This window comes from Hemiscyllium ocellatum, chromosome 45, assembly GCF_020745735.1.
Source record: "Hemiscyllium ocellatum isolate sHemOce1 chromosome 45, sHemOce1.pat.X.cur, whole genome shotgun sequence".
NCBI lineage: Eukaryota > Metazoa > Chordata > Chondrichthyes > Orectolobiformes > Hemiscylliidae > Hemiscyllium > Hemiscyllium ocellatum.
In genome coordinates this window covers 24,528,830-24,544,609 of record NC_083445.1, presented here as the reverse complement: position 1 = coordinate 24,544,609, position 15,780 = coordinate 24,528,830, and the positions used below count along the sequence as shown (strand labels likewise).

Below are 15,780 nucleotides of genomic sequence, written 5' to 3'. Positions count from 1 at the left end.
GCCTGTTTTAAAATCTAACAGTCAACCTAGCTAACTTACTCTGGGTACTTTTCACTGTACACTTACTGAAACAAATTGCATAGTCTGAGCTGCCTTTGTGAGAATGTTTTGAGTGGTCTGGCTTAGTCCATGACATACAGAATGAGATTGCTGTGTCTCTGAGAACGATTTTTGCATTCTCATTCGCTACGGGAGTTGTACCGGATGATTGGAGGGAGGTGAATGGTGTTCCTCTGTTCAAGAAAGGGAATAGGGAAATCCCTGGGAATTAGACACAGTCAGTCTTATGTCAGTGGTATGCAAGGTACTGGAAAGTATTCTGAGTTAAGATTTATGACTATTTGGAAAAACATAGTTTGATTAAAGATAGTCAGCATGGCTTTGTGACGGACAAGTCTTACTGAATTCTTTGAAGATGTGATGAGACAAAGTGAAAAGGTCGAGCAGTGGATGTGGTGTATATGAATGTCATTAAGGCATTTGACAAGGTTCCCCACGGAGGCTCATTCAGGAAGTTCGGAGGTATGGGATACAGGGAAATTTAGCTATCTGGATACAGAATTGGCTGGCTGAAATAAGACAGCGAGTGGTAGTGGATGGGAAGTATTTCGCCTGGAGTTTGGTGACCAGTGGTGTTCTATAGGGATCTGTTCTTGGGCCTCTGCTTTTTGTAGTTTTTAATAAATGACTTGGATGAAGTAGTGGAAGGATGCCTTAGTAAGTTTGCTGATGACACATATGTCACTGGTGTTGCAGACAGTGCCGAGGGCTGTTGCAGGCTACAACATGACATTGACAGGATGCAAAACTGGACTGACAATTGGCAGATGGACTTCAACCTGGATAAATGCAAAGTGATTAATTTTAGAAGGTTGAATTTGAATGCTGAATCCAGGGTTAAAGACAGGATTCTTAGCAATGTGGAAGAACAAGCTGGATCTTGGAGTCTATGTACATAGTTCTCTCAAAGTTGCCACCCAAGTTGATATGGTTGTTAAGAAGGCATATGGTGCTTTGGCTTTCATTAACAGTGTTGAGTTTAAGAGCTATGAGATTTTGCTGCAGTTCTATAAAACCATAGTTAGACCACACTTGGTATGTTGTGTCCAGTTCTGGTCGCCTCATTATAGGAAGGATGTAGATGCTTTACAGAGAGTGCAGAGGAGATTTACCAGGATTGAAGGGATTGTCTTATGAAGAGAGGTTGAGTGAGCTCGGGCTTTTCACACTGGAGAGAAGGAGGAAGAGAGGTGACTTGGTAGAGGTGTACAAGGTAATGAGAGGCATAGATGGAGTAGATAGCCAGAGACTTTTTACCCAGGGCAGAAATGGCTGTAAGGAGGGGTCATAATTTTAAGAAGATTGGAGGAAGATTTAGAGGAGATGTAAGAGGTAGGTTCTTTATGCAGAGTGATGGGTGAGTGGAATGCACTGCCAGAGGTGGTAATAGAGTCAGAGACATTAGGGACATTTAAGCGACTGCTGGACAAGCACATGGACCGCAGCAAATTAAGATAAATGCTCGGCACAATATCGTGGGCCAAAGAGCCTGTACTGTTCTATGTTGTGTGATTTTATAAACCACTGAGGTAACTGCTCCTCCTACACTCCAGGGAAAAAAGATCCCAGCCTATCCTTATAACTCAAACCTTTCAGGCTCGGTAACATCCTTGTAAATCTTTTTTGCACCCTTTCCAGTTTAGTAACATCCTTCCTTTGTCAGGGTGACCAGAATTGTAGGCAGAACTCCAAACTTACCAATGTCTTGTACTGCTGTAACATGATGTCCCAACTCCTGCACTCAATGTCCTGTCCAATGAAGGCAAATGTGTTAAACTCCTTCTTCACCATTCTATCTACCTGTACTGCCACTTTCAAAGAACTTTGTACCTGCACCCCTATGTCTCTGTTTGAGACACTACCCTGGGCCCTACCATTAATTGAGTAAGTCTTGCCCTGGTTTGTCTTATCAAACTGCAACACCTCTGCATCGTCTGCCAATCCTCGGCCCACTGGCTCAGTTGATCAAGATCCCTTTGTAACCTTAGATAACTTCTTCATTGTCCATTATACAACTAATTTTGGGATCATCCACAAAATTACTAACCATATGTTCTCATCCAAGTCGTTTATATAAATGACGAACAACAGTGGATCCAGCATTAATTCTTGCAGCACACCGCTGTTCAGAGGCCCCCAGTCAGAACAACAACTGTCTACCACATCCTCCATCTTCTACTACCAGCCCCATTTTATATCCAAATGGCTAGCTCTCCCTGGATGCCATGTGATCTAACCTTTCTAACCAATCTACCATGCAGAATCTTGTGGAAGGACTTGCTAAAGTGCATGAAGACAACGTTTATCTCTCTGCCTTCATCTATCTTCTTGGGTCACCCCTTCAAAAAATCACAATGGAGTTTGTAATACACAAATTCCCATGCTGGCTATCTCTAATCCTTCCTTGCCTTTCCAAATACATTTAGATCCTGTCTCTCAGAATCCCTTCCAACAACTTGCCCACCATCAGTCTGCAGTTCCCCAGCTTTTACATGCAGTCTAAATAATGTCAAAACATTAGCAAAGCTACAGTCTTCCAACACATCAGCGTTTGATGGAACAAGTAACTCTGCTACAGGCCCCACAATTGCTTTCCTAGCTTCACACAATTACTGGAATACATTTGATCAGGTCCCAGGGATTTATCTAACTTTATGCATTTAAAACCTTCAGCACTTCCTCTTCTGTAATGTCCACTTGAAATTGTCAAGACCATCATCATTTATTTCCTCAGTTCTCTAGCTTCTATGTCATTCAAGAAATATTTGTTTAGAATCTTACTGATCTCCTTTACATGGACAATCTCATTGACCTTAGATTGGATTAGATTAGATTCCCTACAGTGTGGCCATTCGGTCAAAGAAGTCCACAGCGACCAAACACTGTTGGGGTCTGAGGAAAGGGAATGAGGGAGCGAGGAAGGGAAAGTGAAAGTGAAAGTGTTGGGCAGCTAGTGAATTTTGTTGGGGTTGGAGGGAGAATAGATACAATTGGAGGTAAGGGAGGGGTAGTGCAATATTGGGGTAAGGGAGTAGAGCAAACACTATCAGGATTATGAGTATTCACTAACCCTGCAAACACCCCCTGAAAGTCTTCACTACCCCTGCACTCAACACTTAACATTGTTCACACCCCCTGCACTCCCCCGGACAGTGTTCACTACCCCTACACTCCCCCCGACAGTGATCACTCCCCTTGCACTCCCCCGACAGTGATCACTCCTCCTGCACTTTCCGGACAGTGTCCACTCCCCCTGCGCTCCCCTGACAGTGTTCACTCCCCCTGCACTCCCCTGACAGTGTCCACTCTCCCTGCACTGCCCTGACAGTGTTCACTCCCCCTGCACTCCCCCGGACAGTGTTCACTACCCCTACACTCCCCCCGACAGTGATCACTCCCCTTGCACTCCCCCGACAGTGATCACTCCTCCTGCACTTTCCGGACAGTGTCCACTCCCCCTGCGCTCCCCTGACAGTGTTCACTCCCCCTGCACTCCCCTGACAGTGTCCACTCTCCCTGCACTGCCCTGACAGTGTTCACTCCCCCTGCACTCCTCCCCAACAGGGTTCACGCCCCCTACACTCCCCCCGACAGTGTTCACTCCCCCTACACTCCCCCTGACAGTGTTTGCTCCCCTTGCACTCCTCTAGACAGTGTTCACTCCCCCTGCACTTTCCTGACAATGTCCACTCCCCCTGCACTCCTCTGACAGTGTTCACTCCCCCTGCAATCCCCGGACAGTGTTCACTCCCCCCGACAGTGTTCACTCCTCCTGACAGTGTTCACTCCTACTGCAATCCCTGACAGAGTTCACTCCCCTGGATAGTGTTCACTCCCCCTGCACGCCCACGACAGCCTTCACTGCCCCCGGCAGTGCTCACTCTCCCTGCCCTCCCCCTGACAGTGTTCACTCCCCCTGCACTCCCCGGACAATATTCACTCCCACTGCATGCCCCTGACAGTGCTCACACTGCCTGCCATTCCCCCAACCGTGTTCACTCCTCCTGACAGTGTTCACTGCCCCTGCACTCCCCCCACAGTGTTCACTCCCCCTGCACTCCCCCCAACGGTGCTCACTCCCCTTGCACTCCCCCAGATAGTGTTCACTCCCCCTGCACTCCCCCCAACAGTGTTCACTCCCCTTGCACTCCCCCAGATAGTGTTCACTCCACCTGCACTCCCTCCGACAGTGTTCACTCCCCCCGACAGTGTTCACTCCCCCTGCACTCCCCAGTGTTCACTCCCTCCGCACTTCCCCCCTAGTGTTCACTCCCCCTGCATTCCCTTGACAGTGTTCACTCTCCCTGCACTCGCCTCTGACAGTGTTCATTCCCCCTGCACTCCCCAGACAGTGCTCAGTCCCCCTGCACTCCCCCCAACAGTGTTCAATCCCCCTGCACACCCCCCAACAGTGTTCACTCCCCCTGCACTTCCTGCATAGTGATCACTCCCCCTGTACTCCCTGGACAGTGTTTACTCTCCCTACACTCCCCCCGACATTGTTCATTCCCCCTGCATCTATCCCTGACAGCGTTAACTCCCCCTGCACTCCCCCTGACAGTGTTCACTCACCCAGCACACCCCCCGACAGTGTTTACTCCCTCTGCACTCCCCCGACAGTGTTCACTCACCCAGCACACCCCCCGACAGTGTTCACTCCCTCTGCACTCCCCCCGACAGTGTTCACTCACCCAGCACACCCCCCGACAGTGTTCACTCCCTCTGCACTCCCCCCAACAGTGTTCACTCACCCAGCACACCCCCCGACAGTGTTCACTCTCCCTGCACTCCCCCCGACAGTGTTCACTCCCCCTGCATCTATCCCTGACAGCGTTAACTCCCCCTGCACTCCCCCCTGACAGTGTTCACTCTTCTTGCACTCCCCCCGGCAGTGTTCACTCCCCCTGCGCTCCCCCCAACCATGTTCACTCTCCTTGCACTCCCCGACAGTTTTCACTCTCCTTGCACTCCCCCCGACAGTGTTCACTCCCCCTGCACTCCCCCCAAGTGTTCACTCCCCCCGTACTCCCCCGACAGAGTTCACACCCCCTGCACTCCCCCGACAGTGTTCACTCCCCCTGCACCTCCCCAACTGTGTTCACTCCCCCTGCACTCCCCCAACAGTGTTCGCTCCCCCTGTATTCCCCCGATAGTGTTCACTCCTCCCGACAGTGTTCACTCCCCCCCCCGACAGTGTTCACTCCCCCTGCACTCCCCCTGACCATGTTCAATCTCCTTGCACTCCCGCTGACAGTGTTCACTCCCCCTGACAGTGTTCACTCCCCCTGCACTCTATTCCTGACAGCGTTCACTCCCCCTGCACTCCTCCCGTCAGTGTTCACTCCCCCTGCATTTCCCCAACAGTGTTCACTCCCCCTGCACTCCCCTGACAGTAATCACTCCCCCCAACTGTGTTCACTCTCCCTGCACTCCCCCCAACGGTGTTCGCTCCCCCTGTATTCCCCCGATAGTGTTCACTCCCTCCTGACAGAGTTCACTCCCCCCGACAGTGTTCACTCCCCCTGCACGCCCCCTGACATTGTACACTCCCTCTGCACGCCCCCCTGACAGTGTACACTCCCCATGCACTGCCCCGACAGTGTTCACTCCCCGTGCTCCCCCAAGAGTGTTCACTCCCCCTGCATTCCCCCTGACCACGTTCACTCTCCTTGCATTCCCGCTGAGTGTTCACTCCCCCTGACAGTGTTCACTCCCCTGCACTCCCCCCATCAGTGTTCACTCCCCCGCACTCCCTCCGACAGTGTTCATTTCCCCTGCACTCCCCCTGACAGTGTTCACTCTCCCTGCACTCCCCCTGACAGTGTTCACTCCCCCTGCGCTACCCCCGACCATGTTCACTCTCCTTGCACCCCCTGACAGTGTTCACTCCCCCTGCACTCTATTCCTGACAGCGTTTACTCTCCCTTGCACTCCCCCCGACAGTGTTCACTCCCCTTGCACTCTATCCCTGACAGCGTTCACTCCTCCTGCACTCCTCCCGTCAGTGTTCACTCCCCCTGCATTTCCCCAACAGTGTTCACTCCCCCTGCACTCCCCTGACAGTAATCACTCCCCCCAACTGTGTTCACTCTCCCTGCACTCCCCCCAACGGTGTTCGCTCCCCCTGTATTCCCCCGATAGTGTTCACTCCCTCCTGACAGAGTTCACTCCCCCCGACAGTGTTCACTCCCCCTGCACGCCCCCTGACATTGTACACTCCCTCTGCACGCCCCCCTGACAGTGTACACTCCCCATGCACTCTATTCCTGACAGCGTTTACTCTCCCTTGCACTCCCCCCGACAGTGTTCACTCCCCTTGCACTCTATCCCTGACAGCGTTCACTCCTCCTGCACTCCCCCTGACAGTGTTCACTCCCCCGATCAGTGATCACTACCCCTGCACTCCCCCCAACAGTGTTCACTCGCCTTGCACTCCCCCCGACAGTGTTCACTCCCTCTGCGCTCCCCCCAACCATGTTCACTCTCCTTGCACTCCCCGACAGTGTTCGCTCCCCCGACACTCCCCTCGACAGAGTTCACTCCCCCTGCACTCCCCCGACAGTGTTCACTCCCCCTGCACTCCCCCTAACAGTGTTCGCTCCCCCGTATTCCCCCGATAGTGTTCACTCCCCCCGACAGTGTTCAGTCCCCCTGCATTCCCGACAGTGTTCACTCCCCTTCCCTCGCCCCCGAGTGTTCCCTCCCCCTGCATTCCCTTGACAATGTTCACTCCCCCTGCACTCCCCTAACAATGTCCACTCCCCAGCACTTGCCCCCGACATTGTTCACTCCCCTTGCACTTCCCCCGACAGCGTTCACTCCCCCTGCACTCCCCAGTGCTCACTCCCTCCGCACTCCCCCCCTAGTGTTCACTCCCCCTGCATTCCCTTGACAGAGTTCACTCCCCCAGCACTCGCCTCTGACAGTGTTCACTCCCCCTGCACTTCCCCGACTGTGTTCACTCCCCCTGCACTCCCAACAGTGTTCGCTCCCCCTGTATTCCCCCGACAGTGTTCACTCTCCCTGCATTCCCCCCAACAGTGTTCACTCCCCCTGCATCTATCCCTGACAGCGTTAACTCCCCCTGCACTCGCCCTGACAGTGTTTACTCCCCCTGCACTCCCCTCAACAGTGTTCACTCTCCTTGCACTCCCCCCTGACAGTGTTCACTCTTCTTGCACTCCCCCCGAGAGTGTTCACTCCCCCTGCGCTCCCCCCAACCGTGTTCACTCTCCTTGCACTCCCCGACAGTGTTCACTCTCCTTGCACTCCCCCCGACAGTGTTCACTCTCCTTGCACTCCCCCTGACAGTGTTCACTCCCCCTGCATTCTATCTCTGACAGCGTTCACTCCCCCTGCACACCCCTGACAGTGTTCACTCTTCTTGCACTCCCCCCAACTGTGTTCACTCCCCCTGCACTCCCCCCAACTGTGTTCACTCCCCCGTACTCCCCCGACAGTGTTCACTCCAACACTCCCGTTGACAGAGTTCACTCCCCCGACAGTGTTCACTCCCCCTGCACTTCCCCAACTGTGTTCACTCCCCCTGCACTCCCCTGACAGTAATCACTCCTCCCGACTGTGTTCACTCCCCCTGCACTCCCCCCAACTGTGTTTGCTCCCCCTGTATTCCCCCGATTGTGTTCACTCCCCCCGACAGTGTTCATTCCCCCCCCGACAGTGTTCACTCCCCTTCCCTCGCTCCCGAGTGTTCCCTCCCCCTGCATTCCCTTGACAATGTCCACTCCCCCGCACTTGCCCCCGACATTGTTCACTCCCCCTGCACCTCCCCCGACAGCGTTCACTCCCCCTGCACTCCCCAGTGCTCACTCCCTCCGCACTTCCCCCCTAGTGTTCACTCCCCTGCACTTCCCCCGACAGTGTTCACTCCCCCTGCATTCCTTTGTGCTCACTCCCTCCGCACATCCCCCCCAGTGTTCACTCCCCCTGCATTCGCTTGACAGTGTTCACTCCCCCTGCACTCGCCTCTGGCAGTGTTCATTCCCTCTGTGCTCCCCAACACAGTTTTCACTCTCCCTGCACTCCGCTCAACAGTGTTCACTCCCCCCAACACTGTTCAGTCCCCTGCACTCCCCTCGACCAGTGATCACTCCCCACGCACTCCCCCCAACAGTGTTCACTCCCCCTGCATTTCCCCCGACCATGTTCACTCCCTCTGCACTCCCCCTGACAGTGTTCACTCCCCCTGCACTCTATTCCTGACAGCGTTCACTCCCCCTGCACTCCCCCGTCAGTGTTCACTCCCCCTGTGTTCCCCCCGTAAGACCATAAGACATAGGAGTGGAAGTAAGGCCATTCGGCCCATCGAGTCCACCCCGCCATTCAATCATGGCTGATGCGCATTTAAACTCCACTTACCAGCGATCTCCCTGTAGCCCTTAATTCCTCGAGAGAACAAGAATCTATCAATCTCTGCCTTGAAGACATTTAGCGTCCCGGCCTCCACTGCACTGTGTGGCAATGAATTCCAGAGGCCTACCACCCTCTGATGAAGAAATGTCTCCGCATTTCTGTTCTGAATTGACCCCCTCTAATTCTAAGGCTGCGTCCACGGGTCCTAGTCTCCTCGCCTAATGGAAACAATTTCCTAGCGTCCACCTTTTCCAAGCCATGTATTATCTTGTACGTCTCTATTAAGTCTCCCCTTAATCTTCTAAACTTCAATGAATACAATCCTAGGATCCTCAGCCGATTAGACCTACCATTTCAGGGATCATCCGTGTGAATCTCTGCTGGACACGTTCCAGTGCCAGTATGTCCTTCCTGAGGTGTGGGGACCAAAACTGGACACAGTACTCCAAATGGGGCCTAACCAGAGCTTTATAAAGTCTCAGTAGCACATCTCTGCTTTTATATTCCAACCCTCTTGAGATAAGTGACAACATTGCATTCGTTTTCTTAATCACGGACTCAACCTGCATGTTTACTTTTAGAGATCCTCGACTAGCACTCCCAGATCCCTTTGTACTTTGGCTTTACTAATTTTCTCACCATTTAGAAAGTAGTCTGTGCTTTTATTCTTTTTGCCAAAGTGCAAGACCTCGCATTTGCTCACGTTGAACTCCATCAGCCATTTCCTGGACCACTCTCCCAAACTGTCTAGCTCCTTCTGTAGCCTCCCCACTTCCTCAGTACTACCTGCCTGTCCACCTAACTTCGTATCATCTGCAAACTTCACTAGAATGCCCCCAGTCCCTTCATCCAAATCATTAATATATAACGTGAACAGCTGCGGCCCCAACACTGAACCTGCGGGACACCACTCGTCACCGGCTGCCATTCCGAAAAAGAACCTTTTATCCCAACTCTCTGCCTTCTGTTAGACAGCCAATCCTCAATCCATCCCAGTAGCTCACCTCGCCATGGGCCCTCACCTTGCTCAGCAGCCTCCTGTGTGGCACCTTATCAAAGGCCTTTTGAAAGTCTAGATAGACCACATCCCCCGACAGTGTTCACTCTCCCTGCACTCCCCCCCAACAGTGTTCACTCCCCCTGCGCTCCCCCCGACCACGTTCACTCTCCTTGCACTCTCCCTGACAGTGTTCACTCTCCTTGCACTCTATCCCTGACAGGGTTCCCTCCCCCTGCACTCCACCCGACAATATTTATTCTCCTTGCACTCCACCCGACAGAGTTCACTCTCCCTGCACTCCCCCCGACAGTGTTCACTCCCCCTGCACTCCGCGGACAGTGTACACTCCCCACGCGCTCCCTGACAGTGTCCAGTCCTCCTGCACTCCTTCCGACAGTGTTCACTTCCCTTGCACTCCTCCCGACAGTGTTCACTCCCCCTGCACTCTATCCCTGACAGTGTTCACTCCCCCTGCTCTCCCCCCACAGTGTTCATTTCCTCTGCACTCCCGCCGACAATGATCACTCCCCTTGCACTCCCATGACAGTGATCATTTCCCCTGCACTCCCCGTAACAGTGTTCACTCTCCCTGAACTCCCCACCTGACAATGTTCACTCTCCTTGCGCTCCCCTTGACAGTGTTCACTCTCCCTGCACTCCCCACGACAGTGTTCACCTCCCCCTGCACTCCCAACAGTGTACACTCCCCATGCGCTCCCCCGACAGTGTTCACTCTCCCTGCATTCCCCCCGACCATGTTCACTCTCCTTGCACTCCCCCTGCGTTCCCCCCCGACAGCGTTCACTCCGCCTGCACTCCCCCCCCCCCCCCCCCCCCCCCCCCCCGGACAGTGTTCATTCCCCATCCACTCCCCCTGACAGTGTTCACTCCCTTTGCACTCCCCCCGACAGTGTTCACTCCCCCTGCTCTCCCTGGACAATGATTACTCCACCTGCACTCCCGGCAGTATTCACTGCCCCTGCACTCCCTGCAACAGTGTTCACTCCCCCTGCACTTCCCCCGACAGTGTTCACACTTCCTACACTCCCCCCCGACAGTGTTCACTCCCCCTGCTCTTCCTGGACAGTGATTACTCCCCCTGCACTCTCGGGACAGTGTTCACTCCCCCTGTACAGTGATCACTCCCCCTGACAAGATTCACTGCCCCTGGACTTCCCCTGACAGTGTTCACTCCCCCTGCACCTCCCCTCAACAGTGTTCACTTCCCCTGACTCCGTGGACAGCGCTCCCCCTGCGCCCTCCCCGACAGCATTCAATCCCCTTCCCTCCCAGTGTTCACCCTATATCCACCAACTCTGACAGTGATTATTCCCCCTGCACTCCCGCACAGTGTTCACTCCCCCTGCACTCCCTGGACAGTGATCACTCCCCGTGCACTCCATGGACAGTGTTCACTCCACCTGCACTCCCTGGACAGTGATCACTCCCCCTGTACTCCCACAACAGTGTTCACTCACCCCAACAGTGTTCATTTCCCCTGCACTCCCCCCGACAGTGATCACTCCCCCGCTCTCCACTGACAGCGATCACTTCCCCCGATCAGTGATCACTCCCCCTGCACGTCCCCTGACCGTGTTCATTCCCCCTGCACGCCCCCCGACAGTGTTCACTCCCCCTACACTCCCCCCAAGTATTCACTCCCCCTGCACTTCCTGGACAGTGATCACTCCCCTTGCACTCTATCCCTGACAGAGTTCACTTCCCCCGCACTCTATCCCTGACAGCGTTCACTCCCCCTGCACTCCACCCGACAATGTTCACTCCCCCTGGACTCCCCCCGACAGTGTTCACTCCCCCTGCACTCCCCTCAACAGTGTTCACTCCCCCGATCAGTGATCACTCCCCCTGCACTCCCTCCGACAGTGTTTACTCCCCCTGCGCTCCCCCCAACCATGTTCACTCTCCTTGCACTCCCCCTGACAGTGTTCACTCCCCCTGCACTCTATTCCTGACAGCAATCGCTCCCCCTGCACTCCCCCCATCAGTGTTCACTCCCCCGCGCTTACCCCGTCAGTGTTCACTCCCCCTGCGCTCCCCCCGACAGTGTTCACTCTCCTTGCACCCCCCCCGACAGCGTTCACTCCGACTGCACTCCCCCGCCCGAAAGTGTTCACTCCCCATGCACTCCCCCCTGACAGTGTTCACTCCCTTTGCATTCTATCCCTGACAGCGTTCACTCCCCCTGCACTCCCCCCGACAGTGTTCACTCCCGCTGCACTCCCTGGACAGTGTTCACTCCCCCCAACAGTGTTCAGTCCCCCTGCACCCCCCCAACCAGTGATCACTCCCCATGCACGTCGCCCGACAGTAGTAACTCCCCCTGAACTCTATCCTCGACAGTGTTCACTCCCCCTGCACTTCCCTGACAGCGTTCACTCCCCCTGCACTCCACCCGCCAATGTTCACTCTCCTGGCACTCCCCCCGACAGTGTTCACTCCCCCTGCACTCCCCTGATCAGTGATCACTCCCCCTGCACTCCATCTGACAGTGTTCACTCCCCCTGCGCTCCCCCCAACCATGTTCATTCTACTTGCACTACCCCTGACAGTGTTCACTCCCCCTGCACTCTATTCCTGACAGCATTCGCTCCCTCTGCATTCCCCCCGTCAGTGTTCACTCCCCCTGCGCTCCCCCCGTCAGTGTTCACTCCCCCTGCGCTCCCCCCAACAGCGTTCACTCCGCCTGCACTCCCCCCCGACAATGTTCACTCTCCTTGCACTCCCCCCGACAGTATTCACTCCCCTTGCACTTCCCCCGAAACAGTGATCACTCCCCTTGCACTTCCCCTGACAGTTTCACACTTCCTACACTCCCTCCGACAGTGTTCACTCTCGTTGCCCTCCCACCGACAGTGTTCACTCCCCCGGTCTCCCTGGACAGTGATTACTCCCCCTGCACTCTCTGGACAGTGTTCACTTCCCCTGTACTCCCCGGACAGTGATCACTCCCCCTGCCCACCTCCCGACAGTGTTCACTCCCCCTGCACTCCCCCCCGACAGTGTTCACTCCTCCTGCACTCCCCTCAACAGTGTTCACTCCCCCTGCGCCCTCCCCGACAGCATTCACTCCCCTTCCCTCCCCCTGTTCACCCTATATCCTCCAACCTTGACAGTGATTATTACCCCTGCACTCCCCGGACAGTGTTCACTCCCTCTGCACTCCCTGGACAGTGATCACCCCCCCCAACAGTGTTCAGTCCCCCTGCACCCCCGCCCCCCCCCGACCAGTGATCACTCCCCATGCACATCCCCCTGACAGTGTTCACTCCCCCTGAACTCTATCCCCAACAGTGTTCACTCCCCCTGCATTCCCCCCCGACAGTGTTCACTCCCCCAGCATACTATCCCCGAGTGTTCACTCCCCCTGCATTCCCCCCAACATTGTTCACTCCCCCTGCACCCCCCCCGACAACGATCACTTCCCCTGCACTCCCCGGACAATGTTCACTCCCTCAGCACGTCCCCCGACAGTGATCACTCCCCCTGCACTCCCTCTGACAGTGTTCACTCCTCCTGTATTCCCCCCGACAGTGTTCAGTCCCCCAGCATATTATCCCCAAGTGTTCACTCCCCCTGCATTCCCCCTGACAGTGTTCACTCCCCCTGCACTCTATCCCTGACAGTGTTCACTCCCCCTGCACTCTATCCCCGACAGTGTTCACTCCCCCTGCACTCTATCCCCAACAGTGTTCACTCCCCCTGCACTCTATCCCCGACAGTGTTCACCTCCCCTGCATTCCTCCTGCACTCTAGCCCTGACAGTGTTCACTCCCCCTTCTCACACCCAAGAACAGCATTGTCTCTTCTCCCTCACCCAACAGTGGTCACTCTGTTCCCTCACCACCTGACAGTGTCTACCTTCCCTCCCTCATCACCCCAGTGTTCACTCCCCCTCCCTCACGCCCTTACAGTGTCTTCCTGTTCCCTCAAATCCTAAGGTGGTCACTTCCCCTCCCACACCATCGAACATTATTCTATCTCCCTCCCTCATCCCTGACAGGGTTCAGTTCTCCTCCCTCACCACCCGACAGTTTTTGCACCCCACCCCCACAAACCCGAGACAGTGTTCATTTCTTCTCCCTCAATCTCCAAGTGTTCACCCTGTTCCCTCAACACTCTGACAGTGTTCACTCCCCCTCCCTCAACTCCTAACAGTGTTCTCTCTTCTACCCTCATCTCCAAGTTTCACTTACTCTATTTCAGCCCAATAGTGTTCACATCCTCCTGACCCCTGACAGCATTCAGTGCCTCTCCCTTAAATCCCAAGTCTTTGCTCCCCCTGCCTCCCCTCCTAGTGTTCTCTCCCACTTCGTCAGCCTGTGACAGTGTTCAGTGCCTCTCCCTCAAATCCCAACAATCTTCAATCCCCCTGTCCCCACTCCCCATCAGTGTTCATCATGCTGCAACAGTGTTTACTGTCCCTCCTGTAAGCCCTGACAGTGAGGGAGGGGAAGTGAACACAACCAGGAGGGTGAGAGAGGGGGAGAGAACACCATCAGAGGTTAGGGAGGGAGGGAGACAGAACACTGTTGAGGGGGGACTTTGAGGGAGGGGGTTAGCTAGCTCTGTTGGGTGTGATGGAGGGGTGTAGATACTGTCAGTGTTGGTAAAGGTGGTGAGGGAGGGAATGTGAACAATGTTGGGAGAGTGAACACTGCTGCAGTGTTCACTCGAGTGGAGGTACATATTAGCACTAACAGGAAGGATTGATGGCACCACTTAAAACAATGCAAGCCATTAAACTGAAAGAAAACCTTAAGGGGTGCGTGTTCATTTGATGACAGAAAAGATGGTGTCTCTGCACTAGAAATACCTCAACAATTTACCTCCCAACTTTGTCCCTGCATCCGTACTGAAGCTGGCATAAAGGAAAGGCTCCTATGTAAAATATTAAGTTGGTGGATTAAATCACAGTCAGCTTGAGAAGCATGCTTTCCAACACTGACTAGAAAATGTAGGCCCTGACACAGCTCAGTGGCTGATCCCACACTTTGCTGCTGTCACTGAGCGCTCTCTAGGCTGTGAGAACTCCTGTGTCAGAATTTAAATGAAACTCAGAAGTTAACAAACTCTCATCCAGCCTTAGATAGGGAGGGAATTTAAATCGGCTGGCAACCCAATAATGGATAACATTGGAAGATTGACACTTACTGTTATTCTTCATCTGTAAGAGCTCCATCCTGAAATCAGCAAGCGAGACTCGCAGCTCATGGAACATCTCTAGCACTGGAAGGAAACCAGAACTAGAAAATCAAATTTCAATTTTTAGTGAGGTTCTGGCCATTTTCGTCAAACTGTAGCTAGAGACACATTTTATTCATCTACTAATATTTTTTCTGGTACTTTACTCTGCTTCATCTGATGGTTTTTGTGTCATTAGTGGTTTCTATATATATATTAGCTCACATACAGCACAGCTATTCCAATTCTATTGAGGCAGATACCTTGAAGTTTATTTGTAACACTATTTTCAAGGCTACCATGGTGACTCAGTGGGTGGCACGGTAATTCAGTGGGTGGCACGATGGCTCAGTGGGTGGCACAGTGACTCAGTGGGTGGCACTGCTGCCTCACACCAGGGTCTCAGGTTTGATTCCCGCCTCAGGTGACTGTGCAAACTCCACACAGACATTCTCCCTGTGTCTGCATGGGTTTCCTCCCACAATCCAAAAATGTGCAGGTTAGGTGAATTGGCCATGCTAAATTGCCCATAGCGTTAGGTGCATTAGTCAAAGGGAAATGGGTGTGGATTACCTGTCAGAGGGTCAGTATGGACTTGTTGGTCCGAATAGTCTGTTTCCACACTGTAGGGAATCCAATCTAACCTAATGTCAGACTTAACCTACAATGTGGACTCTGTGCTTACTGATGTTACTATACATCACACACACATAACAAATTCCATTACACTGACAGAGTGAGTGAATGCAAAGTAGGGACATGTTATACTGGAACTCATGTTGTGAAACTGTCTTAAAGATACAGGCCTGGATGGTCTGGAATCTGCCATAATACAACAGGTTTTACAGCATATGCAAGAAAACTTTGGACTGATTCCCCAAAGAATACAATGTGTTACACATTGGCATAAGGTTGTCTGATTTCAAGTCAGCACTGGGCAGCCTTAGAGTCACTGGAGTCTCCATTATCCCTCCAGTAAGGTGAAGGGTCACCACTGTTGGTGCACTCTGACCTTATCACCCGTCTCTACTCTGGGTTGAATCTTCTGGTTCTGAAGGAGGTAAGGAATAATGTAGGAAGGGTATTTAATAAGAGAAGGAGAAAATGTATTTGATCCCCACTACCTCCCCTAACCCCACCCCACC

The 15,780-nt window shown here is 53.6% G+C and overlaps 1 protein-coding gene across 10 annotated transcripts in view; it reads right to left on the bottom strand.

The window, feature by feature from the left end:
* The window catches only part of LOC132835946 (uncharacterized), a 147,088-nt gene that overhangs the window by 31,469 nt on the left and 99,839 nt on the right, over window positions 1-15,780 (bottom strand). For all 10 annotated transcript variants that reach the window (XM_060855084.1, XM_060855083.1, XM_060855089.1 and 7 more), the window contains one exon: window positions 14,606-14,680. In XM_060855084.1, coding sequence (XP_060711067.1) covers window positions 14,606-14,680 — 75 coding nt within the window. The remainder of the gene's footprint in view (window positions 1-14,605; window positions 14,681-15,780) is intronic.